We start from the raw sequence: 13,907 nt of genomic DNA on the forward strand, positions 1-13,907 counted from the left end.
GCATGCTAATAACTGCAAAAATTTCAAGGACTAAAAGGCCCCATACATCTGCTAAGGATTGTCGCGATGTAGCGATCCTGCAACCCGGCATCGCAGGATTGCTGGTCACGATCAAAAAATGACTGTGATTGGCAGATTGGTGAAATTTAAGATATAGGATTTCACCAATCCTGCGACAGATCGCGGAACATCGATGCCGACCGGCGGATCAGTGTTTCCGATCCCACCGCGGCATCGCGACGATCCATCGCAGATGTATGGGGACCTTTAGGGATCAATTAGTATCAAACCATTTCTTACATAAAATTATGCAGTTTCTGCATAATTTTATGTATTGTGCCTATGTACTAATAGCACAATGCAGGAGATTTCACAGAGAACTGCAAAGCACTGCAGATCATAGTCCACATAATTATCAGTGGGAACTACGATCTGACCCCTATGTACTAAACTCCAAAAAGTGAAGCTTTTCAGAGTTTAGCCCGGTAGTTTACACCATCTTCAGATAGTGGCCAGTTCCGGAAGCTGACACTGTGCGCATGCGCAGTATCAGAGTCTCCCGGGGAAATCGTCCACTTCTGTGAAAGACCTCCTAAATGCCAGGGATATAACTCACGGGGACAGCGTTTAACGCAATCACTGTCCCTGCGAGTAACCCTTAGTACATAGCCAGGATATTTTGTTATTAAAAATTAAAATATCTCTGGCGAGTTAGGTACATAATAATCACAGCAGTACCCTGATTATTACTACATAGACCCCTAAAGATCAGGATAATTCATATCTAAATACTTTCAAAATCATGTACTGAATAAAAAAAAATAGACAAAACAAATAAAAATACAACTAGAGTATTTTTACCAACACGTTGACCATGAGCTCTACATATACTGGGGCAGATGTATGAAGCTCTGGAAAGTGATAAAGTGCAGAGTGATAAACGACCAACCAATCAGCTCCCAATTGTCATTTTTGAAACACAGCCTGTAACATGACAGTCAGGAGCTTATTGGCTGGTCGTTTATCACTCTCCACTTTATCACTTTCCAGAGATTCATACATCTGACCCATTGACCCTTACCAGATCCAGTATTTAACAACCATACCACTTCTTTCCCCTGACCATCTGTAGACTAATTGGTCTTTAGGAAGACCTAGATAATTTATAAATGTGAAACAGGTGCTAGGGAAGTGGTGGAAAGTTAGTTGTGCTTTTGTATGTGACCAGGTAAGTTGAGGTTTGCTTGCTTTAAATAAAGGAGTTTCTATATGCAAGTAGTTTGGGAAATGCTAGTGCTGTAGTTTTGTTTTTATGTTTGCAGTAGTTATATAACTGCATGATAATGTCTGCTGCAGTGATTGTTCTGGCATTTGTTAGTCTTTTATTGGCATTGATATTAAATGTATAGGTGAAGTGACAAAGCATAAATGCTTTATGCAAAACTGTATTAAAAATGTTCATCTATTGTAATACAGGTATGGGCTTTTAAAAAAAAAAAAAAAAAAAATGTATACATAATGCTTAAGGTTTTTGGGGGTTGATGCCCTACAACTGTGTTGCATGCTTGTGCCTTATAAATGTGTTTAGTGTTCAAAGTGAATGTGTAATCCTCTGTGTCAAGAGTGTATAGCCATTGCAGATGCTGTAAGATTTTCTTTCATAACCGTAAACTAGTATATATGTTCCCATTTTCCCTCTGTGTGTCAGAATGGAGTGAGTTTGGTGTTAAGGCTTGTACTTTTCTAGTTGGGAAAGTAGTAGTGTGACCCCCCACACTCTTAAGCTGGCCACACTCTAGACAAACTTTCATCCAACCAGCCAACTTGTTGATTGGTTGGAATGAAAATCTGGTAATGTATGGGAGTGAATGATGATCAGCAATTTGCTCCCAAATGCTGGAAAATGGACAAAAACTGTTTTGTTAAATGTTTGATCTAAAACAATTTTGTTCAAACTTGTCTGATAATTTTCATCTATTTTCTGGCATTTAGGAACAAATTGCTGATCAGTTACTCCCATACGTTACCAGATTTTCATTCCAACCAATCAACAAGTTGGATGTAAGTTGGTCTAGTGTGTGGCTAGCTTTACACTGGCCACATAGCCAAATTTATTTTTTCCAACCAGATAACTAGTTTCTGGTTAGAGTGAAAATCTGGTAAAATATGGGAGCAAATGACAATCGCTTGTATGCTCCCAAATGCTGGAAAACCAATAGTCTCATCAAATTTGGTTAAATTTGATATAGCCAACTTGTCTGATCTGTTTTTGTCCATTTTCCAGTGTTTGGAGCAAATGGCAAATTGTTGTTTGCTCCCAAACATCACCAGATTTTTGTTCCATCCAGCTAACTAGTGGACTGGTTGGAAAGATCCTCTTTAGATGTGTTGCCAGCTTTAGTGGTTTATTTCTTATAAGTCTGTATTTCTGACAAAGGTACAGTTTTTGCAATCAGTGGAAAGCTGTTCATGTAACCAAAAATGTTATTAGGTGTCTGCTGAGTCTAGTTGTGTGTTTGGAACAACTGAGTGTTAGCTGTTAGGGTTTTTGTGTGGTGGATTTGATTTATTTATTTATTTTTTCACTGTGAGCTATTGTAGAAAAATTGCTTGCCCTTTAATAGTCCTGCCTCTCTTGTATATGGGGGGGGAAAAAAAAAAAAAAGTTGGAATCAAAACAGATCTACATAACTGACTTTTAAACTTTTTTTCCTTATTAGGATGTCACCCTGTTTTTATGTGTACCATTAGAGAATGCTCTTGCCTCCTGCTGAGGAAAGCCATATAACTGCTTATTAATCTGTAAAAGCATGAATATATCAATCTTTTGTTGCTTATTCAAGAAAAATCATTATCACTGTATTGGACACCTGAATACCAAACAGTGAGAAAACTAACTTAGAGGAATTTTGCACTTTAAGGGGCCTATGTATCAAAGCTTGGTAGATACTTTTTCTCTCGTAATTTTATTAACCAATCTGCTCCTAACTGTCATTTTTTTCAAACACTGCCTATAAAATGTAAGTTAGAAGCTGATTGGTGATTTTATCTCCTCAAGCTTTGATACATAGGCCCCTTAGTGGTCTGTGGCACTGCCATGTTTATTCTGTATCTATATCTTCATTTTTAATGAAAATATCCCCTCTATGTACCAAGGGGAACCCTGTGAGTTGTATCCCCAGCGTCAGAGACTTCTCTGTGGGAAGCTGACACTTACAGAATGAGCACAGTGTCAGCTTCCAGAGCTGTCCGGGGGCTGCTGGGGAGAGATTGAAAGATCTCTCTCCTGCTCCTGGGGGCCTATGTATAAAAGCTGGTAGAGACATAAAATTTTAACAACTCGCCAACCAATCAGCTCCTAACTATTATTTTGAACAGTCTGCAAAATGTAAATTGGAAGCTGATTGGTTAGTACTTTCTCTCACAATTTTATCTCTCTCCCAACTTTGATACATAGGCCTCCATAGGCTTACAGTGGTTTACACAATCTACAGATATGGAGTTTAGTACATAGGGGCAGCTCTTAGGACCTCATTCAGAGCCGCTCGCTATTTGCGGTCGTTCGTTCCAAAAAAAGGTGTGGCTATTCAAATGAACCGTTCGCTCTTTGCGGTCTGTTCACACCTCTGTCTGAACGAGCGAGCAAAACTTGCGATCGAAATTTTGAAAAATACGCCCCCTTGCCGCTCGCATCCTACGTCATGTCCGCTATTTATTAGATTAATCGAGTACATCGACCAGTGTATGAACTGCTCGCTATTCTTGTGGCTGGTTTTTCCTACCACAATCTTGCAAGCAGTTCTGACTATAAAATAACCCAGTGACGTGGTTAATGACGCTGCTGTATTAATTATACACACCCATAAAACGCCCGTTTTGACCTTTAAGCACGCCTGCGTTCTGATCTCCACTCCCCGTTTTCAAGCACCTTCCCCTGTTACCACCCACATACGCCTCCTCCTGTCACTCAAAATAGCAGGCATTCGCTATTTAGCGAACAAACTATTTTCGGCCGCACTGACTGGTTCGCGCATGCGTATTACAATCCGTATGCATGCGCAGTTGCGCAAACATCGCTTGGAATGAACGAGCGGTCGCTTACGAGCGGCTCTGAATCAGGCCCTTAGTCCCCATTCATGTTAATGGGGACCGCGATCTGATAGCACTTTGCTGGATATTTCTGTGAAATCTCCTGCATTGTGCTATTGGTACACAGTAACAATACATAAAATTATGTAGAAACTGAACCCCCCCCCCCCCCCCAAAAAAAAAAACCTGGTTATAGCTAGCTGATTAAAGTGTCTATTTATCAAGGGTTCTTGTTTGGTTTTTTTCCCCTAATGCAGGAGATTTCACAGAAATCTCCTTCCATATGCTAATTAGAGCTGGAGACCAGTCTCCATTAATTCAATAGGGTTTGTAGTCTAACACCTATGTACCAGGCTTCGGAAAGCAAGGCTCCTCAGATGATGTAAATAACTTTGCCTCTGGAGGCATATTCATACGCAGGGATATTATGATCCCTCTCCTGCAGTCTACTGAAACTGACACTGTGCCCATGTGCAGTGTCAGTTTCCCAGGACAAGTCTTTAAAAATGTGTCACTCATCTGATGAGGTTAGGACTCTAGGGACCATAGTTATCTCTGTCCTTGCGAGTTACATTTAGTACATAGTGGGGATAATCATGTAAAAGATTCTCCCCACTATAATTTACACTGAAAAAAATCATGGCACTTTCACCAGGTTTTTTTATACATATGCCATACTTGCCTACTTTTGCAGTGGGCAGTGACAGGGCTCAACTATTTGTATATTAGGCCCCGTCCCTTGTGGAAAAATGCTGCAACATGCATATTTGAATAGTGGGTGGGGCCAAATGATGTGATTATAATAAAATTGCATTACTAGGCCCTGTCCATTCCTCACGGACCATGGATTACAATATTATTCTGTCCACTTCAGTAGGAAGTGGGCAGTGGCGTAACTATAAATTTTGCTCCGCCTTGCAAAAAAGTGTCAGCCGTCCCCCCCCCCCCCCCCCACTCAAAAAACACACACCCAAAGACTGTTTAAGGTGCGTGGTTTCTTGATACAGTAATGTCCATTACACATTATGCCACACCATAATGCCCCTTATAACCCATAATGCCACACAGTGCCCCTTGTAGCAGGCTGTAGCTGTGCCCATATGCAGGGTCCCCTGTAGCTTTACCCTTCCCTGCGCCCCCCCCCCCCCACCCCAGTACTTTCCTGAATCCATGTGGCCGTCTTCCAGGTTGTCGCTCCCGCTGCTGCGCTGACTGGATCTAACTTGATCTATGAGGCGTGGCCGAGCAAGCTCCTCAAGTTGCGGGTGACGTCATGTCACCCACGCACTGAATCACTGGGAACGCTGGTCTCTGAAGTGATCGGTAGGCTTCCTTAGCCTTCGATCATTTCAGAGGCAAGCGTTCACAGTTGCAGTGGTGAAGGAAGTGCCCCAAGCCACTGCGGGGGCCGTAGTTACGCCACTGGAAGTGGGTGGGATGCAAGAGGAGTACCTACTCTTCCGGGGGTGTGTGACAGACTGCCTAAAAATTGTGAGCCTCATACAGGTTCCGGGAGAGTCAAACTCTGTCCTCAGGACCTCAAACAGTGCATGTTTTCCAGGTCTCCTCACAGAATCGCAAGTGAAATAATTAGCTCTTTCAGTGGAACTCAATGTGTCTGAGTAATGAGTACACCTGCTGGGTGACATGGAAAATGTGAACTGTGTGGGGTCCTAAGGACTGAGTTTGAGAACCACTGGTCTAGACTAATTGGTGTAATCGAATAGATTTAACCAATTTGCCTGAATAATCCATTTTCCATTGTTTCGGAACAAGTAATCGATTGGATAGCTTATCTTAAGATGTGTTGCCAGCTTTAGGGCCTATGTATTAATAATTGTGGCACCCGTTCATGGGGAATAACTGCACATAATTAGTATCCCCCAGATGTATTATGGAGGGACCAAAGACTGATATCTCCGATGTCTGCTGAATTCCCTTAATTCCCAACAGCAACCATAACCCCCGGTAGGTTTGTATAAGGGAATGCAATGCTGTTTGACTTGCCTAGCTCTCCCCTCCCTCCTCCCTCCTTCCACGTGCATGTTCAGTTCAACTTCAAACACATCACAGGGACTGGCTCCTTTTTGGAACTCCTGTCCCTGTGGGTGCTCTGTGATGCGTTTGGCTGATGTGATCTCCTACTGTAATGCGATCATGGCCACTATTATCATGCCAGAAGTAAAATGGTACAATTTGTCAACTCGCACTTTCTCCTGCTGCATACTGTAAATAGCCATGACAATTATTGAGGTTTAATAATTGGCACTTACAAAATAACTATTGTGCAATTGTAATGTTCTTTGCTCTATTGTGCATACAGTAGTCTCAATGTAGTAGGGAGGTGAGCAATCTAATTATACAATTGTTTCTTGATGACAAATTCTAGAAACTGCTTTGTAGAAGGAACTACTCTACAATGTTTGCTGTGTCCTCTCATTTTTCTGACTTGTATAAATTGTCTTGTAATGAGTGCCCAAACCAATTTTTGTAAAAATATTAGAGTAAGGGGCCTATTTATTAACCCCCCCCCCCCCACCCCTCTTCCAAAATGAATAAAGAAAACTGACTTATTTACCAAGGCTTTTTAACACATTAATATAGATATTAATATAAGACTATGGATATCTTATGTTCAGTACTGTTGAACACTGCTGTCCCCATAGTACTGTATGGTAACTGCTACCTTCTCCTACAATTTAACTGTCAGAGAATAGAGGGATCTCTTCAGGCCCCTTCGCTCCTTCTGATTATTCTTGTGTGCATGAGCAGTGTAATCGCTTTCATATGGGGTGGCAGGAGATAAGGGCAGTGCTACAAACCCCCTAGGTCAGAGGTTCCCAAATGTGGTTCTTAAGGCACCTCAACAGACACTAATTAAGTCACATTAGGTCAAGCATGGACATCCTCAAAACATGGACTATTAAGCTAGGTACACGCCTAACAGATATATCTGCAAACCGAGTGATCTGCAGATATTTCTGTAGATGATGCTGGTTCATACACACTGAACAACAATCATTTGTCAACTGGCCGGGGGGCGTGTCGTGCCCCACTCCCCATGGCCTATGCTGCAAGTGTATGGGTGGTCGTACACAGAGCATGATGCCTCAATATATCTGCAGGTTGAGCATCGACTGTGCAGCACAGCAAATGCGATATGTCTGTGAGTGACGTCTTTCACAGACATATCATCTGTACACACTGGCCGACAGGCACAAGATATATTGGCTGGTCAATTGATCGGCCAATATATCTGGTAGTGTACCCAGCATTAGGTCGCCTTGAGGACCAAGTTTAGAAATCTCTGCACTAGGAAAAAAAAAAACCTTTTGTTTAAAAATTAAGTGGTTAACACTGCCCTTCTTCTTCTTCTTCCTTTTTTTTTTTTTTCTTTTTTCTCTTGAGTATCTAATGCATGTTACATTATATAGAAAAATGTATGTTTTATATCATGTAGCTGGAAAAATGAATACTGCAGCGCCTCCTCCAGAAAATGGGCAGTACTCTACATCTCAGCAGAGACCTTTCTTCTATGCACAGCCAACAGCACAACTACCTTTCCCAAATCCTTGGTACCTGAGTCAACTCTACAATCCATACTGTGTCCCTGGACCAGGTAAGCTTGTTGCTGGAAATCAGAACTTCCTAATCCTCATATGAACATTACGATCTGTGCAGTTTACCAAGCTGGTCAAGTTGAATAGTACAAAAATTTATTTAAAGACGTTTCAACTTATTTTAACGTAAAATACATATATTTATACACATACATTTCTATATAAATGCCGTATAGTACTAGAAAACCAGTCCGAATATAAATAAAAAATATCTTTACTTTCTTTTTGTTTTCCCTCTCCCCTTCCTTCTGCTCCAGGCTTCAGAGGAGGAAATCCCTACTACCCATACTACTCTGTTGCACTCCATGAGTACCCTGGATTTTATGTCCCCCAGCATCAAATGAACATGAGAATGAACAGAAGGCCTCATTTTAATCCCAATCCACCTTCTCCTATGTTTTACCATGCCACACGGTTTAGGCATTACAGCAGCCCAGGGAGAAGAACAGAAACCAAAGAAACCCAGACAGACCCAAGGCAGCAAGAATATGTGACCAAAAAACACCAGGTTACAGAAAGTAAAGGCTGTGATGCAGGAAACCTGGTATCCAATTCTTCTGGCATTAGCACAGAGAATGAAAATAACTCTGAGAATGTTGAGGTGACAGTGTCACCAGTGACTACACTGCCAGAAAGAGACTTTCACAAAAATGCTTGCAATTCGTCACAATACCGGAACATGCCTCCAGGAAGCTATGCATATGAGAAAGAGGAGGTAAGAATAGAGTATGGAAGTGGTTCCCCTGCTGCTATACAGATGTGGAAATCTTATAAAGAAACAATACCAATATACGATGTGGCAGTTGTTAAAGAGATACCAGACAATGTAGTGCAGCGTGATCTGTATTGTGAGGGTGTATTGTATGGCCCCCATCCAGAAGGAGAAGAGATTGCAGTGCAGAGTGTCTCCTTCTCCAACAAAGATGAATGTAAACAGTCTACCTCTCCTATACTCTGCCTTGATACTATACAAGAAACCGAAACTTTGCTTTGCACAAGTGAAGTCAGAGAGCAGAGGTTTGAAACAAGTAAACCAGCTAAACAGAGTCTGAAACTAAAGACTTCTGTGAAGGGTGAATCTCAATCTGTGCTGAAGGAACACGTTGAAGATATTCACCCTACTTTCAATGCCAAACCAGATGATACCCAAGAAGATTCAGAGGGAAATGATTCATCTGAAGAAGAGGCCAGTGGAGAATTGTTGTTCGGACCTGATGTATGTCCAGAGAATGTAATTCAGAGCCACTCTGTATGTAATGGAGAGACGAAGGTAGGAAATACTAGTGTGTGGGCAGATGACTCTGTGCAGAAGATCGTCCCTTCTCCTTCGTGGCTGGCTTGTTTCGAGAACGTGGAAAATAACTATGATTATGACTTGTATATGTCTCAAAGGAAGCAAAAGCGACCAAGCATATTAAGTGTAACCTCTGAAGAGCTTTCCTCCAGGGATGAAGGGTCATCCATAGATAATGCCTCTGTTTCTTATTTTGTGCCCGATTATATGCTTAGGAAAGGTTTGTATGCTTTCCGAAAAAATGCTGAAAACTCTGAGAGGGAGAGAATTCAAAGTAGTGGCTCTTTGAAAGAAGATGAGTTACCGGTGAAGCATGCCAGTAGCCAGTACAGTTCAAAGCTGAAGGTTAGAGATTCTTCAAGCAGAAGTCGTCCAATTGGTGTGCCTGTAAGAGGTTTAAGCAGGAGGAAACTTTATTCTGTGAAGAAGAAGCCAAGAAAAAGCCAGTCTTTGTCTGAACCAGAAGATTCTGAGGAATATTGGGTATTGGAGGAAGAGAACTTGCACGATTTTGATTTAGATGATCAGAGTGATGATGAAGAATATTACTTTGAGGAAAACTTACCAAAACAGCAGCTGGACCTTGGAAAAAGTAACTTCTTTAAGCAGATTGCTCAGAAAAGGATTCTGTGGAAACCTCCAAAAGGGGCATTCCCAGCCCAACTTATTGGGTGGCCAGTCAAAGAAAAGCTAAAAGTGAAGAAAAAGGGTGCATGTGAAGCCCTGGGGCAGGTGCATCGACTAAAACAGTGTGACTATAGCAACTGTGAGAAGCCCGATCGAGGATACAAAGAGGTGACTGAACAGAAGAAATCCCAGGCGAAACCAGTGGGTGGTAAGTTGATTAGTGAAGAGTCTTCTGCATATGGTCTTCCTCCCTGTACACAGCTAACTTTTGCAAAGTCTGCGGATTGGAAAAAAGAATCTTCATCAAAGATTTTAGGAATTTGTACATTTTTATTAATTTCAGACTACTTCAGAAATCTTTGGCATGCTGTTCAAGAAACCAATGTATTTGTTCTTCCTCGTGAGCAACTTAAATTTGTATGACCCCAGTACAAATATGCAGTTTGGAGTGACCTTGCTTATCCTAGGTCTAAAATGGAAGCTATGCTGACTTGTTTCTATGGTTACTAATTTGGTTTCCTTGGGTGTACTGACTTAGCTTGTATAGTGGTGTCTGAATATCACAGATGAGCTTTGTTGGTTGCTAATTAAGTTGTTCAAATATTAATTGTATGGCTCAGTATTTTATTTGCTTCAATTAGGAAAACCTCAAAAGAAAACATCTGGGGCAACTGTTGAGGAGTACTGGGATGGAAGAGGTGCTAAACCCAAGTTCTGCAAACCTGCATATTATCTGCAAGATTCACCCAAAATCAAAGAGCAAGGTATTTGATACAGTTTAATGTCTATACCAGAGGTTCCCAAAAACGGTCCTCAAGGCACCCCAACAGCTCAGGTTTTAGAGATCCATGGTTGAGCACAGGTGGTAAATGAAATTGACTGAGGTACTAATTAAGTCACCTGTGATCAAGCATGAATATCCTTTAAAACCTGGACTGTTTGGGTGCCTTGAGGACCTAGTTTGGGAATCTCCGGTCTACACTGTTAAAGCTGTAGGACAAAAGTGAATCAGTATGTCAGATCTTTCCACAGTCTGCCATTACAGTCAAGATTTTAAGGCACAGGTGACTTAATACTTAAGTCAATTTACTTTAACCATCTGGACTCAAGCATGGATAGCCTTAAAACCTGGATTATAATAGCAGAGTTTGGGAAACTCTCTGGTACAGTATATGTAGAATAGTTTTCTAGATTTTATTTCTTATAACTTGGTGCCCCAAATTCCTGAGATGAATGCATGCTTAAACAATGTTTTAGGGCATGGTGTGTATGTGGCTATTTTTGGCTTTATTAGAGGTTTTTGATTGCAAGAACTTCATTAAATCCTTTAAATTAAAGTTTAGGGGTGGCTACAAGGGCTTTCCACTAGAGCCACTGCTTATAAATTTTCCCTGCCAACAGCATCAAAGCTGATTAACAGTGATCCGGCAATATCTGGGCTCTGCTAAATATGTTTTAGGATTTGACATTCTATGTAAGGGTACATACACCAGAGTGCTTTGTATCTGTTCCATTAAGTTGAGATGCATTCAGGCACATAGCAACGAAGTGTGAATAATCTCCGTCCATCCACTTGAGTCCCAATGTGACTGCTGCATGCAGGGAAGTGGTGCACATGTTCAAGCTTCACCTTCCTCATAAGGCTCACTAAATATGCTTGCCAGTAAACTTGATCTGTGTTCTCTAATTGAAGTAAACATGGCTAATACACATGTGGCTGAATTGCACCTTACCATAATGAACCAAAGGTGTGTATACCCTACTGTTGTGTTCTCAACAAAATAAACTTCTACTTGACTATTGCTAATTATGTCTTATTCTGAATTAACTTTACTGTTCAATTTTAGACAAGCCTCCAAAAAAGAAGGGAACGTTTAAGTCTTCTAAAAGAAAACAAACTAGAACTGATACAGAAGAAATAGAGGCATGGGAAATTCCCAGATCGTTCTTGTATAGAGGTATAAAAGCTTCAACTATCATTTTAAAATCTTTATTTAAAATTGCAACATGGCTTTCCCATCTGCTGAGCTGAATAAATATTTTTAGTAAAAAAATAATTAAATAAAAATATATGCTTGGCATGTTGGTAAGGTTACATGCCCTTTTGCAAGTTCTTTAATTTGTGTGTGTATATAAATAAATAATTTTGGGGGGCAGATATAGAATAGACTATCCTGAGCGTCCTAACCTTTTCTTGCCCAGTCTGTATGTATATCATGATATAATTTTTGTTAGAGGAGATGTTTGAGTGGTACAAGTGTGGCTTGGGAACATATCAGATGTCATGTAGTGTTTTAGAGGGTGTCAAAATACTGGGGCCTGGGGGGGGGGTAGGAGAGAGACTGTTGTAGTTCTACCCCTTTTGTTAATCAATTCTCCTAGAAGAAGAGCACAGCACTGAAGCCCAAACACACTTGACACCTACACAAAATGTATGTGGTGAGCAAGTGGTGGAACTACTTTAGGTGTGTCCTACAGGGCCAGTAGGTGTAGGAGAACTGGCAATGCCTGTTTCACTCTGAGGCACCTACAGCACTCCATGTGCAATGGGTGTACTGTTTGGGCAGCACCTATGAAGAATGGGTCTGGGAGGATACAGCAGCTTCACTGGGCCTAAGTTTGCCATGGGTTTTGCTTCTGGAGGTATACGATCAGTATCAATTTAGATCCCACTGCTTTTACACTGTTACTGTTTTGATGGGAAATAATTAACATGTTCTGTTTCATGTAAACCTCTATTCAAACATCAGATCCCACCCCCATATATTTTCTAAAAATACCACTACCCACAGCTCTTAGATGTGTTAACACAAGACAGAAAAGGTATATTAAAGGTTCCCATTCTTGTAGGCTGAATAGTTCTCTTGCTCGAAAAATAGCCAAAATGACGTATCTCGGGCCCATCTTGCCTCTTGGATGTAACTGACACTGATAGCCACTGACTTAACACAAGAGTTGTGAAATGTAATTGCAGAAAATAAACTTTATTTTTTTTTTCTAGGGCAAACCTTAAGGAGAGGTGGCACCAAGAAGAAGTAGTGCAGCTGCTTATTTAGTGTATTAAAAGTATATTTATTTCTTAATGTATCTGTGTGAGTGAGTTTTGCATGAAGCAAGCATTGTTTTACTCCTGAGAGGGAGTCCTACCTACCCACTGATTTTTGTGTAAGCCTGTAAGTTTTTTATGCACCAGAGGGGAAAATGAAACAAAATATTGAAATGAAGCAACAGACACAATGAATTTATTGAAGTTTATGGCATTTTGAAAACAAATTAAAATTTATTGAATGGCACAAAACAAACACTAATGTAAATAGCACTGAAGTCACAAATATAACAGCATCAAATAAAGTTTAATATACTTGCAAATGTTGTGGCTTTTTGTTTTGTTTTTTCCCTCCAATGATTCTGACAGTGTTTTTTGTGCCCGGCTGGTTTGAAAATGTTAGCTCTGGATACTTAATTTTGTCTAGTTGTCACAAACTGTACCAAGGATACCCCATAACTGCAATCTGAGGGGAATGGGGGCTTCCTAAAGGACCCCTACAAATTATAGCAAAGGAGATGAATACTACAGCCTGGAAAGGGTAAATGATTAAACATTATATTTTTGTGAACTAGGACTTTCTCACATTAGAAGAGCTAATTAGGAATGTTAGGGCCATTCAATTATTGTAGGTTTTTAATGCAGTCATTATTAAAAACTTTTTACTCACTGATGGAATGACCAAACACACATGTAAATGACAATCACATTTTAATGACCGCATACATCAAATTACTGTCATGGATAAACCATTTCTTTAAATGAAGTGTTCACTAATGCAGACTGTAAATAGATTATTTTTAAATTTCAAAGTGTCACATGATTAAAAAATGGATATAAAAAAATTCTAAAAATAAAGCCTAAAGAAAAGGTTAAATAGTTTCACTAAACTGTTACAATGCATTTCATGGCACCTAGCTGCTTCCATAGATGGTGAGGTGTGTGTTTTGTTTTTTTTTACACTTTAATAATTGTCTATTACAGAGGTTGCCAAACTTTTATGGTTCACAGTGCCCTAGAGCAACAGCATTGTTATCACGGCACCCCTAAGCCAAACATTAGTTACTGAGAAATTCAAAATTCAGAAAATATGTAGTGAAGTAAATTGTGCTTGCCTATCATCCTTGCGTTCAGTTATGTGGTTGTGGTCAGGTTTGAGCTTCTGTTTGTCCACATATTTACATTACACTGACCATTAATATGGTTTGGTGCTGGACCACCAACCTGAGAC

The 13,907-nt window shown here is 40.4% G+C and overlaps 1 protein-coding gene across 1 annotated transcript; it reads left to right on the plus strand.

Moving 5' to 3' along the window:
* Positions 1-1,125: 1,125 nt before the first annotated feature.
* Positions 1,126-12,999, plus strand: LOC148535231 (uncharacterized). The gene is made up of 6 exons (XM_088464325.1): positions 1,126-1,228; positions 7,550-7,708; positions 7,967-9,838; positions 10,272-10,394; positions 11,478-11,588; positions 12,632-12,999. Exons 2-6 carry the CDS (start codon positions 7,558-7,560, stop codon positions 12,667-12,669), a joined length of 2,295 nt encoding a protein of 764 aa, XP_088320451.1. The 5' UTR covers positions 1,126-1,228; positions 7,550-7,557; the 3' UTR covers positions 12,670-12,999.
* Positions 13,000-13,907: the final 908 nt, after the last annotated feature.

Source organism: Taudactylus pleione, unplaced genomic scaffold, assembly GCF_031769625.1.
Source record: "Taudactylus pleione unplaced genomic scaffold, aTauple2 ptg000054l, whole genome shotgun sequence".
Taxonomy (NCBI): Eukaryota; Metazoa; Chordata; class Amphibia; order Anura; family Myobatrachidae; genus Taudactylus; species Taudactylus pleione.

Excerpts from the sequence above, each read along its gene's own strand:
- LOC148535231 (XM_088464325.1), top strand. The coding sequence starts at position 7,558 with ATGAATACTGCAGCGCCTCCTCCAGAAAATGGGCAGTACTCTACATCT. Across the intron at positions 7,709-7,966 it reads ATACTGTGTCCCTGGACCAG|GCTTCAGAGGAGGAAATCCC; the intron begins GTAAGCTTGTTG and ends CTTCTGCTCCAG. Across the intron at positions 9,839-10,271 it reads CCAGGCGAAACCAGTGGGTG|GAAAACCTCAAAAGAAAACA; the intron begins GTAAGTTGATTA and ends TGCTTCAATTAG.